This window comes from Drosophila subpulchrella, chromosome 2R (assembly GCF_014743375.2).
Source record: "Drosophila subpulchrella strain 33 F10 #4 breed RU33 chromosome 2R, RU_Dsub_v1.1 Primary Assembly, whole genome shotgun sequence".
NCBI lineage: Eukaryota > Metazoa > Arthropoda > Insecta > Diptera > Drosophilidae > Drosophila > Drosophila subpulchrella.
The window spans coordinates 2,205,101-2,221,935 of NC_050611.1; the positions used below are offsets into that span (position 1 = coordinate 2,205,101).

The window sequence follows — 16,835 nt, forward strand, 5'->3', positions numbered from 1 at the left end:
GAAAGAATATATATATGGATGTACGTACACCGAGGAACAACAATGGGAGCGGCGCAAATAGAGGGCAAATAAAGTTTCGCCCCGAACTGGGCGTGGCCAAAAGCATTCCTAGCTGCAATTGATTGATTTATTCCCGTTCCCATTTCCTTTCCCGTGCCCCATCCCCGTCCACCTTTTCATCCTGCGCCACTTCTTGCTTTGGCTTCGACATCCACTTCGGCTTCATCAGTTGTTGCCGCAAATTGATTCAACAAACGGCAAACAAGTGAAGCCTGGCCATGATGGGCCTTCAATTAATGGCCGGATGGGGCAAGTAAGTACGGGCGGAGCTGCCAGGACGAAACTTTCTCGCACCGTAACTCGGCGACTGTCAGCCGGCGGAGCACTCGATTTTCCCTAACGAGCTGAGGGAAAGGATGGATCTAAAATAATAAAAGAATCCCGAATATAGCTGGACAACATACACATACCACCACAGGGGAGAACTGAAGGTTAAACTTTAATTTGATTTCGAATTTGAAACTGACAGCGACCCACAAAAAAAACATATCTATTCGCAGGGTTCTCGGTGGGGGTTATGTCAATGTCGTCGATAAAGCGGTTCTAAAATACTTCAAACAGTTTTTAGAGAACAAAAATTTATAAATTCGTATATAGCAGCATAGTTAGTGAAGGGGTGAATTCTAAAGGTAGCTTGCCCTTATAGTTTCATAGGAAGTCACTGTTAGGGGATAATTACAGATCAAAATAAGAAATCCTATAAATCTTACTGAGGAACTCATTTTCAGGAATACAAAGGGTGCCTTTTTTATGTTTATTTATTATTCTTAGCATTTTTTATTAAAAAATCTGTTGAGTCCTGTAAGACTTAATATTTATTTTAAATATTACATGTATAGGGTCACATTTTATAAAATAAATCATTTTAGTAGATTTTAATTAATATAGAAATCACTATAACGAAGAACTTAGTATCAGGCTCTTAAATGCATTATGAATCTGAAGTATAGAAACCCTTGAAAGCAGGGTATCCCAGTATCGGTTTTGAATTGTAACTCCGCCGCTGGTAGACTTCATTGTAATGCAGGTGACAACGCCGCCCCCTCCCGACCTTTTGGCCTTTTTGTCTACCGCTTTTTTGGCGGCCACCGGAGCCGTCAAAAGGAACAAACCTCAGTGGCGACAGCGTGGAAATGCACGTCACAAGTACTCGCACAGTTCATCTGGCCGAGTAAATGGAAAAGTTTTGTTTGGTAAACTTTTTGGGCAGAAAAGAAAGCGCTAAGGCGGGCTGAGTGCTGCAAGTGCGGAGTTGGGCTCGAGGTACAAAGTCACTAAGGAAACAATGACGACCGAAAAGTTTCTCGTCGGCATAATCATTGTCATGGCCATTGACGCAAGGATTTGCAAATTATCAGGGACGAAACTTGACCGGGCCCGTGTGCAACATGAGCCTCTCGAGAAATTCCATCATTAAATTTAGCATTTTAGCATATTCCAGGAGGCGGAATGGGATGGGAACCAGCGGGGACAGCTGTGGGTACCACAATAATGGGCATAGATAGCAATTATGCCTTTGGCGAAATTGCCGGCTGACAATCAAAGAGGCCGCACGCATAGGCAAACCGTTCTCAGAGCCACCGCAATGGCTTCTCCCTGGGAACCGCAGACCCTCCTCGGTAATGAATTGTGGCCAACCGACCCAAAACACAAACAGATAGAGAAAGAGCCGATTATAAGTTTGGGTTCTCCTCCTTTTCCGCCTGCCTGCACAATAATGTGGATCCTTAGCTCTCGGTTCCCAGGAGGAGGAGGAGGTCCTGACACGCATATGCAGCCCGGAATCAACAACATCCCCTCGGCTGCAACGACAGTGAGTTCAGGCGACCAGAAGGACCCGATTTCTTTGCCGGGCTCATTGTTTTGCGCAGAATTAATTTCGAAGCAATGGAGTTTATCGCTGCCCTGCAGCCCCACAGTGCAGCCTCACACTTGGCTAATTTGTGTGGGAAAATAATGCCCACATGAACAGCCCTCCACATGCACAGTAAAATATAATCAACTTTTCTGGACCATTTTAAATCACAAGATTCCTCAGTGTATCCGTTTTTCAAAAAAGGTTTTTTATCTCAGTTTAAATCGCTACAAATAGTTTTAACAAAAAAATGTGTTTAAATAAATGCGTTAAAAACAAAATATATATATTTTGCACAATTATACAAATTTATTTTACTTTTTTTCAATTCTCATGTTTCTTTTCACTTGAATGCTTATTATTTCAGTGTAAATGAAAATGCATGTTTATTAAATAGAATATTTTTCAAAACTTTCATAAATTATTTTCCCATTCAATTTGCACAAATGATGTATGACCTAAGGCCCGAAAATTCCGTTCGCTAATAAAATGTGTGTAGATATAAGGTACATATGTGCTGTTTTTCCAAACTTAATTCAAACTTAATAAGCTTTAATTCATGAGTAAAACGGAAATATGCCTGTGCATGAGAGGATAAATTATCTAAAAGGTCTGGTTTGCTAACCAATTCTGACAAATTTATTTTCGATTAAAATTTTGTGCAGATATTTATAATGTGGGTGTCAGTGTGTCACCGGCGACTATAAAAAGTTTCCGATTTTATTTTCCTGTGTAGTGCATGTTGGCCTTGTTGGCAAAACGCTCGTAGGGAATCGCAATGAAAAGCGCAATAATTCAAATTACGCATACGCCGCATTGTTCGTATGGGAAAACCCTCGACGGGCCCATCCCCGCTGCAGTTCACCCTTTGGCCCATTCACAGCCCGTCTAAATAGAAAATATCTCAAGTTGTTCCGCCTGAACGCATCGCATCCAAGCCAATGGTGCTGACTCAGTTAGCAAGAAGGGGCCCATGAAGAGCGCCAACGAATGCGACTGCAAAATATGATTTCATTCATTAACAGCCTGACAAGTTCAAGTTGAATGAATAGATATATTTGGCCGCCTGTCGGTGGCCACATATGATTTATTTTTACCACGTCTATTACAGCATCATAATGAGCAAACGTCGCGGCGTCTTGGCAGGCACTCAAAAAATAAAATAAAACAAGTGAAACATACCTACATACATACAGGCGTTGGCAATTACACAAGAAATATCGAAAACCTTTTAAGATTCGCGCACGGAATGTTTTTATTTGTTTTCCCCGTGTGCCCCAGACTCATGTTCGCGGCATTTCCCCGAGCCAAATTGCCAAACAGCTGATTTAAATAGCCAGGCCCAAAGAGCAGCAATCAGAGCGAGAAAGGAAAGGATGTCGGCCAAACAAGCAACAAGCGGCGAGGCGAGGCGAAATATGTAGGCGAGCACGGCCAGCCGGCGAGAGTCGCCTCGGGCTAGAATCGCCGCACAGTGTCCTCAAATTGGAATAGCCATAAAATCTGTATCCCCAACTACTTCACTATTAAGCACTTTTGGTGTGAAGGTGTATTTTTAAACTACCCCAATGAGATTGAAGAAGTCTAGTACGAATAACGATGTACATTTTAAAAATAAAAAAAAAAACTATTAAAAATACTGGATAGATTAGAAGTATATAATATTATACTCATACATTTTTGTGTGCACAATATTAATTAGATATTCAGATTTATAAAACAATTTTATAAGTGTATTAAAATTTAAACTTTATACGGTGTGTCTTTTAATTTTGAAACCATAATAACAATATTTTTAGTGATTGATATTATATTGATATTAAATTATAAGGCCAATGAATAAACGCTACACAAATATTTACAAAATCTGTTAGTTAAATTATTTTAAAAAGTTAAGTGGAAAATAATATAAGAAAATATCTTAATTTTAGGTTCTTCGAAACCTGGCAATTTGACCAAATGAAATTGTATGTTATTAATTATTACTTTGGATATGTTCTTAATAGCAAGATATGTCGAATATGCAAAAACAACGAATTGCTGTCCAATCGAAAATTGATTTCGAGCAGCCGTTTAAAATATGATTTTGCATATAATCCGAAGTCTAGTTATTATTGTATTATTTCGTAATAATATGTTTATAGCCATTGCTAGCGTTATATAAATAAATAAATAAACTATTATATTATTTTCTAAACTTATTTACTTAAATATTTTCTTATAACGAAGATATTATGGGTTTTCTTCCATATAAAACTGACAAACCATCTAAGTCCCCCGATGGATAACCCGTTTTCCTTGTTCTCCGACCACTGTGCCGGCTGCTGCGTATTGCGTACCGCAGTGCTTTTGGTGCTCGCCGAGCGGCAATTCTCGCTGCTCGCCGCCCATCGCTCATCATTCTGCACTCGTAGTCGCCGCCGACGGGGCTCGTCGTCAGTCTAGAGAGTAATATCGACACGAAAAGTAAGTTCGCCGTGCTTCTGCTGGCCCACCAGCATCGAGTATAGAATCTATATGTGCGGCGGACCCGTGAAATGGGTGGAAAACGTGGAAAATCCATGGCGGACTCGCCATTTCCACGCGCCTCCGTCGAGCACGTGTCGGAGTTGGGCTCCAGGGCGAAAATCGCAGTGGTGTGCGCGTTGCATAAGATTTGCAATTATAATTCCAACGATTCGAATAAGTAAAATATGAAAATTTGATGAAAAATTCGGAAAGTGCTCTAGTTTTGTGCGCTGCCCAGGCCTTTGCGTGTGATATTTTTGGACATGTGTGCGCCTTCGGCAACGGCTCCGCGTCTTCGGGTCGTCTTCGGGTGGCGGTGGAGACCAAAAATAAACACACGACACCGCTGAAAGCCAACGAATTGCCAGAGGTTTTCAAAAACTAAGATCTTCCGTTCGGTTCAGTTCAGTTCGACAAAAAGAAAAACACCTTTCTAATGAACAATCCCCCGTGGTGTGCCGGGTGTACTACATATACCCACAGCAATCCCAAAGATATGTGCGTTTTTGTGCGGGTGCTGCCGGTTCAACAAAATGGCGAGGGCGGAGGTCGGCATTGCGTGCCATCGGACCCTTGGATTACCGATGGCCGCCTATCCATATCCCGAATCTCTCGCCTCGCAGACAGACCGCCGCCAGTGAAATCAGTGAAAAATGGGAAAAGTCCTTGCCCAAGGATAAACGCATCCCACGCACCAGCGAGCAATTAATTAGAAGTCGTCGTCGGGACTCTCGGGAAATCTCTATATACGAATGGCAACATGTTGCACATAAATCCACAAATACACCGACTAAATATAAGTGCGACCACTAAATATATAGCGTGTGTTTGCCAGTTTGTCGAGCACGCCATGTCGACAAAGTAACGTTGGCACTTGCCCAGAAACATACTAGACACCCAATGAAAATCCCACGCCAAGAGGCGGAAATTAGGAATAGATTTGATTAGCCGAATCCGAAACACTTAATTATTTTGATTGCCGGTGAAAACGATAAATATGTGTTTCACACGGCACAGTTTTTGATTCACAATGTTGCCGATCTTAATTTGTTCGCATACGTATTGAACCGTAAGGTTTCCTTCATTGAGATCATACTAACCTAATTGCAATCTGGCGATTTTTTGAACTATCCTCTAATTACCATCTTCTAAATATACGTTTACAAAGCTTGAACAATATTTTTCGGATTTCTGAACAAACTTTTGAATATATTATGTTAAGAACACATGTTAAATATTAAAATTTCAAACCAAAAATTCTAGTTCTTTTTAAGGAAGTCTAATTAAGGAATAACTTTTCAAAAGAAAATAATTACTCATTTAACGTTTTGGTTTGAATTTTTTTGTGTTGTTTACAAGATGTTAGACAGTTTTAGTTTAGGCAATTTAGCTCATATTTTAAACGTAATTACATTCTTTGAAATCTTAATATCCATTCTTTTGTAAAACATCTTTTAAAAAGGTTTTCCAGCGAAAAGATTATAAATTCAAGTTTGAAGCTTTTACAGAATATGAAATCTTAATAATTGTAGAAGATTTTCTTAGTTATGGGAGTCTAGACCGATATAATTTATTAGACCTGTTAATTAACTTATTATTTTAGAAAATGGATTTACTAATTGAGAGACCTAATAATGCCAAATAGTAAGTGAGTGCCCTTAAATGATTATGTGACCAGAGCTGCCATTTCTAGGCTTTTCAGGACAGATCTTCTTTTTTTTTTAAAGATATAGCCAGAAAAATTCAGTCGAAGTTTAGATTTTGAGATACGTGTCCCTTTATAAGCTTTCAGTACTTTTTTAAAAATAAGTTGTTCTTTGATTCGATTATATTTCACGTCTGTCCTTTTTTAATGGCAGCACTGCATGTAACATTACTTTGAACCCTTTGATAAGGATTCTTATATAGTTCGACAATTCGCTTCATTTATTTGGCCTCTTGCCCGATAGTAATATGTATATATACCACATGTCTACACAAATTCCTAAATAATTACAAGTGTAAAAAACAAGCGAAAAGTCGCGGCGAATTTGGCAAGTGACACACGAAATGCGGAGAGCAAAGCAAAGGCGAAAATAACCGCAGAGCCGAGTGAATCAGCTGTTCGCACAGCGAGAGCAAAACAAAAAGCCGAACGAGAGAGGAGAGAGAAAGCGCTTTCTCCACTCTCCGTTGGTCCGTGTGTGGGTGCCTGTGTTCGTGTTGGTTAAGAGCGAGCGGAAGGGGGATTCCCAAAATATAAACAAAAAGTTCGTGCCACTCGATTTCTGTCCGCCCATTAAGAAACCCTCGCCGAGAATCTTTCCCACCCGCGACAAGTGTAAACAAGCCAATGCTAACCGTAAACACATTCCCAATCTTTCGAAGGAAATAAACCGATTCGGGTGACCGAGGGAAATCCCAGAACAATTGAAATCCAAGCACTGCTGCGATATAAATTCCGATTTGGAGGCGCTGCGGTCGTTGCGCTAACCAAACGAAATGGCTGAGGCGGAGGGAGGCTCCGAGCAGGATGATGTTTCATTCCTGAGAACGGTAAGTACAGGGGCATCATAACTGTCACATTTGAAAAAGTGCCCTGATGAAATCAGGAAAAATCAAGCATAAATAGTTTCAAACTATACCTTAATTTTTTCCATTTTCATATCCCTAATTGGAAAAAAATACCCGTTTTATAAATATATTGAAATACTATAAGCACATTCTTGAAAAATAATATTATATACTCTATTTGTGGATCGAATATAAGAACTTGCCACACAGGATGAATGTTTTAAGTACATCGTTCTTGAATTGAGAACATTCGTTCTTAAAACCGGTGTAATTACAGTTTGAGTTCAATGTTTTCAATACCAGAACCAAATGGTGAGAATAGAAAAGTTAAATTGAGTTTACTTAACAACTTTTTGATAGGTATAGATCACTGACTGGACTAGTAGTTTAGTTGTAGAGATAAAGAATATAAATACCGCAAATTCAGCTTGAATCAGCATATTGAAAAGATTTTTAACTTAAAATGTTGTTATATTTTTAAGAACATTTTCAAATCAGATGCATAGCTTAATTCCGTTGTTCTATTCGATTTTGAACTACTTTACGAGTTCAATGGGAAACTTTTGAGATTGAACTAAAGAGAATATAGGTATAAATGAATTCTAGAGCGAATTAAATTTGTTGGCAATTTTAAGAGAACAGAGCTATTTGAAATATGAGTGTGCCCTGCATCCACTGACAACGCCAGATCATCTAAAATCAATTACGTCCACTCAATAAAATCCATGGGGATTTTTCACAATTGGTGTCATAAAATATCCGGCAATCCATAAAAGATGTCCTGCTCCGTTTCCCCTGTATATGTAATGCATATTTATAGGCGCCCCTAACTTTTGTTTATGGCATACAATAAATACAAAGCTCGAGTCACAAATTCAATCACGGCCACCAGGGGCTTTAGCTTTTCGTCTGATTCCACTTTACATAGCCGGCTGGTTTGGTGGGAGGAGGGGGCATTCCTCGATGAACACATCGTCAGCTGACAAATGCCGCCATATATCAATGCCCACAGCTGGTGCGCCAAATGACAGCCATTATGGGGTATAAGTAAATAGTGTTGCTTCCTTTTCCTCACGCCCACGTGCCACACCTCCTGGCCCAAGGGCTCCACCCGCACTGGGGGTCAGCGAGGTCAGCGGCAACGACACCTTGCCGCAATAAATAAATACGTTTGAGGGCAAAAGTTGAGTTTACCCATCGCACCCACACGGGCATCCGTGGCCGCCTGTATCACTTTGTGAGCCCGCAGGCCCTTTTTCCCACTCACCACAGCAGAAATTCAATAAATATAGAAGACCCGGCAGAGACACAGGACTCCAGGTCCCCGGGGAAGTCCCTTTGCCGCCCTTGAACTGATGTCAAATTACGCTTATTTGCCCCCACTCCTGGAAAACTCCTGGAAACTTTACAGTTGACAAGCGGGTGAACCGAAAAGTGCAAGTTTGCAAAAACATTTATCGAAATGAAGTCAAATGCAAATCGAGTCATTGAGCAGTGCAGTTTTCGGATGCCAAAAACCGGAATGCGGTCGGGCTTAAATTTAAAATAGATGGGTCCAGAGACAATGATGCTGCTGCGTCAGGACTCGGCACTTCATTCGCATTTAAATTATGCAAATTGCTCGATTCGAAATCCATTACCGTTCATTTAACTTGGACTACACACAACATCACCGGCCCAAAATCACATCGCCCTGGCCGAGGGGACAGGGGAAATGGGTGTGGACACCCGACCGCCACACACCACCCACCACCCACCGGCCGTTCATTTGCACATTTAGTGCCTTGTAACAATTCCCTCAATTTGCGTGTGCATCGCCCTGCTTGATGCTCCCGGGCCACAAGGATGCAGATGGGTCTGGGGAGTCGAATGTGTCGGCAAATGCCAATTGGTATTGCGGTGGCTTGCCGGTCGGAATTGTTGCCAAAGTCTCATTAAAATTGCAGCACAACTTTGGGCCTCTTAACGACTTAATTGTTGCCCAAACTCTTCTCCAATTCCTTAACTCACTGCTAAGCTCGTTGCACAAGAAGAAATAAGATAAACGATCAAAGGGCTATATTATATTTTCTGGATATCGGTCTCGAGTTTTTGCCAAACGATCTGTTTAACTTTAGAGCTGTCAACTCAACTTGCATTTCAAAACTAAGGTTGATAAAGTTTTACAAGTTTATCGCCATATAGTGCATAATTTAAGCATAAGGACAAAAAATGGATCTCGATCTTGAGATATTTCCAAACAATACCCCGACGTCAAACATTCTATTTGTTAATGAAAACAAGAGAACTATAGTCGAGTGCCTCAAACTTAAATCTGTGAAAATGTGGACGCCACAGTTTTGGACGGTATGGGCAAGAATCTCTAGAATCTACATGCTTAATCCCAACTTCCTAGCGATTATAGTTTCCGAAATAACTTAATACGGACGATTTTTTTAAGTTGGTAGGCGTAGAGTGGACAATATTTTTTTGAGACAATTGATAGGTATTGACGAGAGCAATTCTAGCATTATTATAGAAATTAAAATGTAGAAGCCACCGCTTTGGGCGTGGCACTCTACTCTTAGAGTAACGGGTATAAAAATATTCCAATATATGGTTTAGAAGTTATCGCGATATGGGAGAAACACTAAATCTTCAAATATCGACATCAAGTAATTCTAAGAGTCTAATGGTTTCTAAGGAACCTAATAGTTTTTTAAATCCAAAGTATACAAATATTCTTACTAAAATCGTTATATAACGGATATTAAGCTTGGAAGGAATAATCGAAAGAGAACACATATTCTTTTCAAATATAAATTATATAAACAGGGATAAGAAAATAGGGCTTTAGAATTCTTTTAAAATACCTTTGTCTAAATGAAGAATACCAAAGAATATTTGTTTGCGTACAGCTTTCTTTCTTTTCTAACTAATATACAAACTTAAAGATATTTATCAGACCCACAGGATCAATATAAAAGTTACTTAAAAAAGTAATTACATTTTTACCAGATAAATTAAAAAACATCTTAATCAATATACTTATTGACCCCATCTAATGCCATTCTATTCCGTGTGCCATTGTAGGAGGACATGGTCACGCTCTCCTGCACGGCGACGGGGGAGCGTGTCTGCTTGGCCGCCGAAGGATTTGGTAACCGGCACTGTTTCCTTGAGAACATTGCCGACAAGAACGTACCGCCGGATCTGTCGCAGTGTGTGTTCGTCATCGAGCAGGCGCTGTCGGTGCGAGCTTTGCAGGAGTTGGTGACGGCGGCCGGATCCGAGACTGTAAGTATAGCCATTCGAATCCGGCCACACGGATATATGTCTCTCTCATTTCGAACCAAGGGAATCCCGAGCATTCATACCGTTCAGTAATCTGTCCGCCCCTTTTATGTTGTGATCCATGTCGCTTCGATGTCCCATGAGCATTACGATGATATTATATTATTCCCCCAGCTACTTAGGTCTCTGCATGCTCTCTGTTTCTGCTCTTCCCGTATCTCTTCTCTTCTACACATTTGTAACCTTTCAATTTTTCGTTATTTTTCAAAATTGTTCTAAATACCCACAAAACAGGATAGTCGACTTGTAAGTATAAAGTTCAATTCTTCTTCTTTACTCGTATCGCGCTTCTCTTCTTTCTTTTGTACTCTCTATCTGTCTCACTCTGTCTGTGTAAAGTAGCGCTTGTTCTTTCTCGCTCTGCTATCGCTTTCTTTATCACATGTCCGCGGGAGTAACTCCCTAAAACAGAGCTTTTAGCTCAGTAACTTCCCCAAACAGGGATTCGAATGGCGTAAAGCCAGGCCTAAAGCGTGGTTATTAAAGCTCTTAACTCAGCAGTGATTAAAATCGAATGCACGTGGTCTAGGGTCAAGGGGATTCCGTATCCCTTTCCTGTACAGAGAAGAAATCATAGCTGAATAAAATACTTTTAAATTTTCAATGATATCATACCAGTATCAAAATATTTTTTAAACTGTTTTATATAAATATATATAAAGTTTGATTTCCATTTCTCATCTTTCAAAAGACATGCGCTAACACTTGGTTTTCCAAATAATAATGATATTAATTTAGAAATGGTAATATTTCCATATACATCTTCCCAAGTTTCTTCTCTGTTTGGCTGTACTCTATAGATCTAACCACCAGAAACCACAAACATTTTGCATCCTAACTCCGTAAATACGTAACTTTTCCCACTGTTATGCAGTAGTTAGTAGATTGTAGTCTCACCAACCCCTTTAGTTAGCTGTCTGCAGACACAGCTAACAGTTTCTAATGGTTTCCCGATAATTCCTAGGGCAAAGGCACCGGATCGGGACATAGGACATTGCTCTACGGCAATGCCATTTTGCTCCGACATCACAACAGTGATATGGTGAGTGTTCGCTTTAACTTGCTCGCCAAGTTAAAATCTAATGAATCTTAATTATTTCAGTACTTGGCATGTCTGTCGACATCCTCGTCGAACGACAAGCTGTCCTTCGACGTGGGTCTGCAGGAGCACAGCCAGGGAGAGGCTTGTTGGTGGACAGTTCATCCGGCGAGCAAACAGCGTTCCGAGGGCGAGAAGGTGCGCGTCGGAGACGACCTGATCCTGGTCTCGGTGGCCACCGAGAGGTATCTGCACACCACCAAGGAGAACGAGCAGTCGATTGTGAACGCCAGCTTCCATGTGACCCACTGGTCCGTGCAGCCCTACGGCACGGGCATTTCCAGGATGAAGTACGTGGGCTACGTCTTTGGCGGCGATGTGCTGCGCTTCTTCCACGGCGGCGACGAGTGCCTGACCATACCCAGCACCTGGGGTCGTGAGGCGGGTCAAAAGTGAGTGCATCCCCTTGAAATCCCCACCTAACGTTGCCTAAATCCCATGTCAATCCTCCCTTGCAGTATTGTTATTTACGAGGGCGGCGTGGTCATGGCCCAGGCGAGATCCCTGTGGCGCCTGGAACTCGCACGCACCAAGTGGACCGGTGGCTTCATCAACTGGTACCATCCAATGCGCATCCGGCACATTACCACCGGACGCTACTTGGGCGTCAACGACAGCAACGAGCTGATTCTGGTGAAGAAGGAGGAGGCTTCGATTGCCACGACGACTTTCTGCCTGCGGCAGGAAAAGGACGACGAGAAGAAGGTGCTGGAGGACAAGGACCTGGAAGTGATCGGCTCGCCGATCATCAAGTACGGCGACACCACCGTCATCGTCCAGCACTGCGAGACGAGCTTGTGGCTCAGCTACAAGAGCTACGAGACGAAGAAGAAGGGCGTGGGCAAGGTGGAGGAGAAGCAGGCCATCCTGCACGAGGAGGGCAAGATGGACGATTGCCTCGACTTCTCGCGCTCCCAGGAGGAGGAGTCCAAGACGGCGCGTGTCATCCGCAAGTGCAGCAGCCTCTTCACCCAATTTATCACGTAGGTCTCCTCTTAGCTTCTCCTCTAAGATCTTATCTAATCCCAATTGTGTTTTAGGGCCTTGGAAACCCTACAGTCCAATCGCCGACACTCCATTTTCTTCCAGAAGGTCAACCTCAACGAGATGGTCATGTGCCTGGAGGATTTGATTAACTACTTCTCGCAACCCGAAGATGATATGGGTAAGGCTATGTGGAGTATATCATTATCTGAACCACTAAAGTCCTGTTGTAACCCCCAGAACACGAGGAGAAACAGAACCGCTTCCGTGCCCTGCGCAACCGACAGGATCTATTCCAGGAGGAGGGCGTGCTCAACCTGATCCTGGAGGCCATCGACAAGATCAACATAATCACCTCGCAGGGCTTCCTCGCCAGCTTCCTGGCCGGCGACGAGACCGGCCAGAGCTGGGACCTCATCTCAACCTATCTGTACCAACTGCTGGCCGCCATCATTAAGGGCAACCACACGAATTGCGCCCAGTTCGCGAACAGCAACCGCCTAAACTGGCTGTTCTCGCGTCTGGGATCCCAGGCCTCCAGCGAGGGTTCCGGCATGTTGGACGTACTACACTGCGTGCTCATCGATTCGCCCGAGGCCCTGAACATGATGCGGGATGAGCACATCAAGGTGATCATCTCGCTGCTGGAGAAGCACGGCCGGGACCCCAAAGTCCTGGACGTTCTCTGTTCCCTGTGCGTGGGTAACGGAGTGGCGGTGCGTTCTTCGCAGAATAACATCTGCGACTTCCTGCTGCCGGGCAAGAATCTGCTACTGCAGACGCTCCTGGTGGACCATGTGGCCAGCATCCGACCGAACATCTTTGTGGGCCGCGTGGACGGCTCTTCCATGTACCAGAAGTGGTACTTTGAGGTGACCATGGACCACATCGAACAGACGACGCACATGATGCCCCACCTGCGCATCGGCTGGGCCAACACCTCCGGCTATGTTCCTTATCCGGGTGGCGGAAAGAAGTGGGGTGGCAACGGAGTGGGCGATGACCTGTACTCCTTCGGATTTGATGGCGCCTATTTATGGACCGGAGGTCGCAGGACCGCAGTCTTGGATGCGCTGCCCGAGGAGCCCTTCATCCGCAAGGGCGATGTCATTGGAGTGGCCATCGATCTCTCAGTGCCCATCATCACGTTCACCTTTAACGGAGTGAAGGTGCGGGGTAGCTTCCGCGACTTTAACCTGGACGGAATGTTTTTCCCCGTGATGAGCTGCTCCTCGAAACTAAGCTGTCGCTTCCTTTTCGGAGGAGATCATGGTCGTTTGAAGTTTGCCCCGCCCATGGGCTTTTCTGCCCTGGTGCAGTGCCTCATGCCGCAGCAGATCCTCAGTCTGGATCCCTGCTTCTACTTCGGTAATCTCAGCAAGAACGTGTTGGCCGGACCATGGCTTATCGAGGACGACAATGCTTTTGTTCCAAAGCCCGTTGATACGACGGGTGTCTCACTGCCCAGTTCTGTGGACCAAATCAAGGAGAAACTGGCGGAGAATATTCACGAGATGTGGGCTCTAAACAAGATTGAGGCGGGCTGGTCGTGGGGCGAGCACCGCGATGACTACCACCGCATCCATCCCTGCCTCACCCATTTCGAGAAGTTACCGGCAGCGGAAAAGCGATACGACAATCAACTGGCTGTACAAACGCTCAAGTAAGTGGATCATCTATCAAGTAAAGGATCTTTTACTCACCTTATCCCTTCTGTAGGACAATCATTTCGCTGGGCTACTACATAACCATGGACAAACCACCAGCCCGCATCCGCCCGGTGCGCCTGCCCAACGAGATCTTCATGCAGGGCAATGGATACAAGCCGGCGCCTCTCGATCTGAGCGCCGTGACGCTCACGCCTAAGTTGGAGGAGCTGGTGGACCAGTTGGCCGAAAACACGCACAACCTGTGGGCTCGGGAGCGCATCCAGCAGGGATGGACCTATGGCCTGAACGAGGACAGCGAGAACCACCGAAGCCCGCACTTAGTGCCCTATGCCAAGGTTGACGAGGCCATCAAGAAGGCCAACAGGGACACGGCCTCGGAGACGGTGCGAACCCTCCTGGTCTACGGATACGTTCTGGATCCACCCACGGGCGAGGGAACCGAGGCACTCCTGGCCGAGGCGCAGCGCCTCAAGTTCGCCGGATTCCGGACGTACAGGGTGGAGCGCAACTACGCCGTGACTTCGGGCAAGTGGTACTTCGAGTTCGAGGTCCTCACCTCCGGACCCATGCGAGTGGGCTGGGCACGGGCCGATTGCTATCCGGGAGCGATGCTGGGCAGCGAGGACACCAGCTGGGCCTTCGACGGACACAATGTGAGTATATGGAGGGCAGGGGGTCCATGCCGAGGGCCATCCATTCGGTGTAGTGGCTAGGGAGGGACGAGGGAAGAGGGACTGTGGTAACGCCTTAATGCAAGACCGACTCAAACAAACCCACAACCCCGTGATTATAGGTGACCAAAATGCACGCCGGATCCATCGAGCACTTCGGAGTGCGGTATGAGGCTGGCGATGTCATTGGTTGTTTCATCGATGTCAAGGAGCTAACCATCAGTAAGGACATAGACGCCCTAGCAGCGTGCATCAACGTTGATTTTATTTATTTTGATCGAACGCATTTTGTTTAACTCAACTTTTCAACTTAATCAAAGATTTCGTTCTCTTTTGATTTGTTAATTTAGCGACACTCTCTCATATACGATCATTAACAAGCAACCAACAGAGTAAAGAGTCACAGAACATTCGTATAGGGCGATTCTGATTCTGATACTGATACTGATCGATCGAAACGCGACTAAATCTTGTCACTTGCAATTCAACTTTTTAGGAAGAGAAAGTCTACGGTGGCGTCAGTGAATCCTTCGGTAAACAGTGCGGACCCGGGGACATAGTCGGCGTCTTTCTAGACCTGGCCGACCACACAATTAGTAAGAATTGCTCGCCTCCTTGTTGTAATGTGAATTCCTATAAGCACCCCCTCAAGGAATGTCAACACCTCCGTGCTTTTGATATCTACTAAATGTGAACCAGAGCCACCGGAGAACCGAGTGCCGCAGGTCCGGCGATGCGAAGGCCATGTGGTACCCACGCATTCACCTTTTTATAGATACCCTGCAAAGCGAACCCCAGTAATAAATGCAGACCCGTTCATAGTTCACTTTCTTACGGTTTTGGAATTGATAAATCGTTTTCTAACTGATAACATTTTAAAATCAAGGAATATTTTGTAAATCAGAACCTTTTTTCTTGATCCAAAATTGAAATTAAAGTTTATCAATCAATTTAAATGTATTTTCAGTTCTCTTTTGAATCACAGAATTGATTATTAATTTTAATAAATATATTGAATACTATTTGAAGGTCAGAAATATTTAAAGTACTTTTTTGTCAGTTCCAACTGTAATAACCGTTCTTGAATTTAAACTGTGCAATCCGGCCTGATAATTCAGCAACCGAAACCAGAAGTTCAGCCATTCCAGACCCGACGGACTTCGGACCGAGCCCACTCATAGAATCGTCCGACCAAAGCATAAGTCCATCAATGCCAGCTTCTAGTAGACTCTCACTTTCGATCCACATTATCCAACTCCCAAGCTCTAATGTCCAACTATTGTTACTTTGAACACGAACACCCCGAACGCCTAACAAGGAGCGTGGCGCCTGATTAGCGACCTGGGTGCCTGAGGAGCAGGTGACACATCAGCTCATCCCCAAGCTTTTTACTCTCTCGTAACTGCCTGTAATTACTAACGACACGTACTTATCCAATATCAATTAAACCCAATGTACAATACTTAGCATGAGAGCTAACACAAAGTACTTAATAGCTTGCTTGACTTTATAATCCTAGCTTTGCCAACTAAAACGAAACCCAATCAGTTAAACACTACAATAGTCCAGACATAATAACAATATAATGCAAGTATGCTGCAAGGCGAACTCAAATGCCAATTAATACGCACGCATTTCCTAGAGGAATTTCAATTGCCTAATGGATTCCGGACGAACGAAACAAATCGGATACGGATACGGTTTTAAGGCCCAGGCCCGTTCGGAATTCATTGAGAGCTGCTTGGTTCTTGGTTTCAATATACTCATCATTAGCAACCGCCCGGACACCCCAAGCCCCGACCCCATTAACTGTAATCAATCGTTGTGCAGGCTTCTCGCTGAACGGAGAACTCCTGATGGACGCCCTGGGCGGGGAGACGACCTTTGCCGACGTCACCGCCGAGGGGGTGGGCTTCGTGCCCGCCTGCACCCTGGGAGTGGGCCAGAAGGCGCGCCTCATCTACGGCCAGGACGTGGACTCGCTCAAGTTCTTCACCACCTGTGGCCTGCAAGAGGGCTACGAGCCCTTCTGCGTGTGAGTACAATATATATGGAGATAATTTTATTAAATTCCCTCACTTAATTACCTTGCTGCCCTGCAG

The 16,835-nt window shown here is 44.1% G+C and overlaps 1 protein-coding gene across 12 annotated transcripts in view; it reads left to right on the forward strand.

Annotated features, from left to right (window-relative positions):
* The first annotated feature begins 4,296 nt into the window (after nucleotides 1-4,296).
* Nucleotides 4,297-16,835, forward strand: part of LOC119551861 (ryanodine receptor) — a 29,762-nt gene continuing 17,223 nt past the window's right edge. For 3 of the 12 annotated variants that reach the window (XM_037861439.1, XM_037861442.1, XM_037861440.1), the window contains exons 1-11: nucleotides 4,297-4,381; nucleotides 6,791-6,958; nucleotides 10,049-10,252; nucleotides 11,274-11,351; nucleotides 11,412-11,800; nucleotides 11,867-12,391; nucleotides 12,449-12,573; nucleotides 12,633-14,055; nucleotides 14,112-14,715; nucleotides 15,230-15,329; nucleotides 16,564-16,768. In XM_037861439.1, the coding sequence (XP_037717367.1) occupies nucleotides 6,905-6,958; nucleotides 10,049-10,252; nucleotides 11,274-11,351; nucleotides 11,412-11,800; nucleotides 11,867-12,391; nucleotides 12,449-12,573; nucleotides 12,633-14,055; nucleotides 14,112-14,715; nucleotides 15,230-15,329; nucleotides 16,564-16,768 (3,707 nt within the window). In that variant the 5' untranslated portion in view covers nucleotides 4,297-4,381; nucleotides 6,791-6,904. Of the gene's footprint in view, nucleotides 4,382-6,790; nucleotides 6,959-10,048; nucleotides 10,253-10,543; nucleotides 10,556-11,273; nucleotides 11,352-11,411; nucleotides 11,801-11,866; nucleotides 12,392-12,448; nucleotides 12,574-12,632; nucleotides 14,056-14,111; nucleotides 14,716-14,855; nucleotides 14,956-15,229; nucleotides 15,330-16,563; nucleotides 16,769-16,835 lie in introns of all 12 variants that reach the window. The other 9 variants (XM_037861444.1, XM_037861449.1, XM_037861451.1 and 6 more) reach the window with 5 other exon arrangements.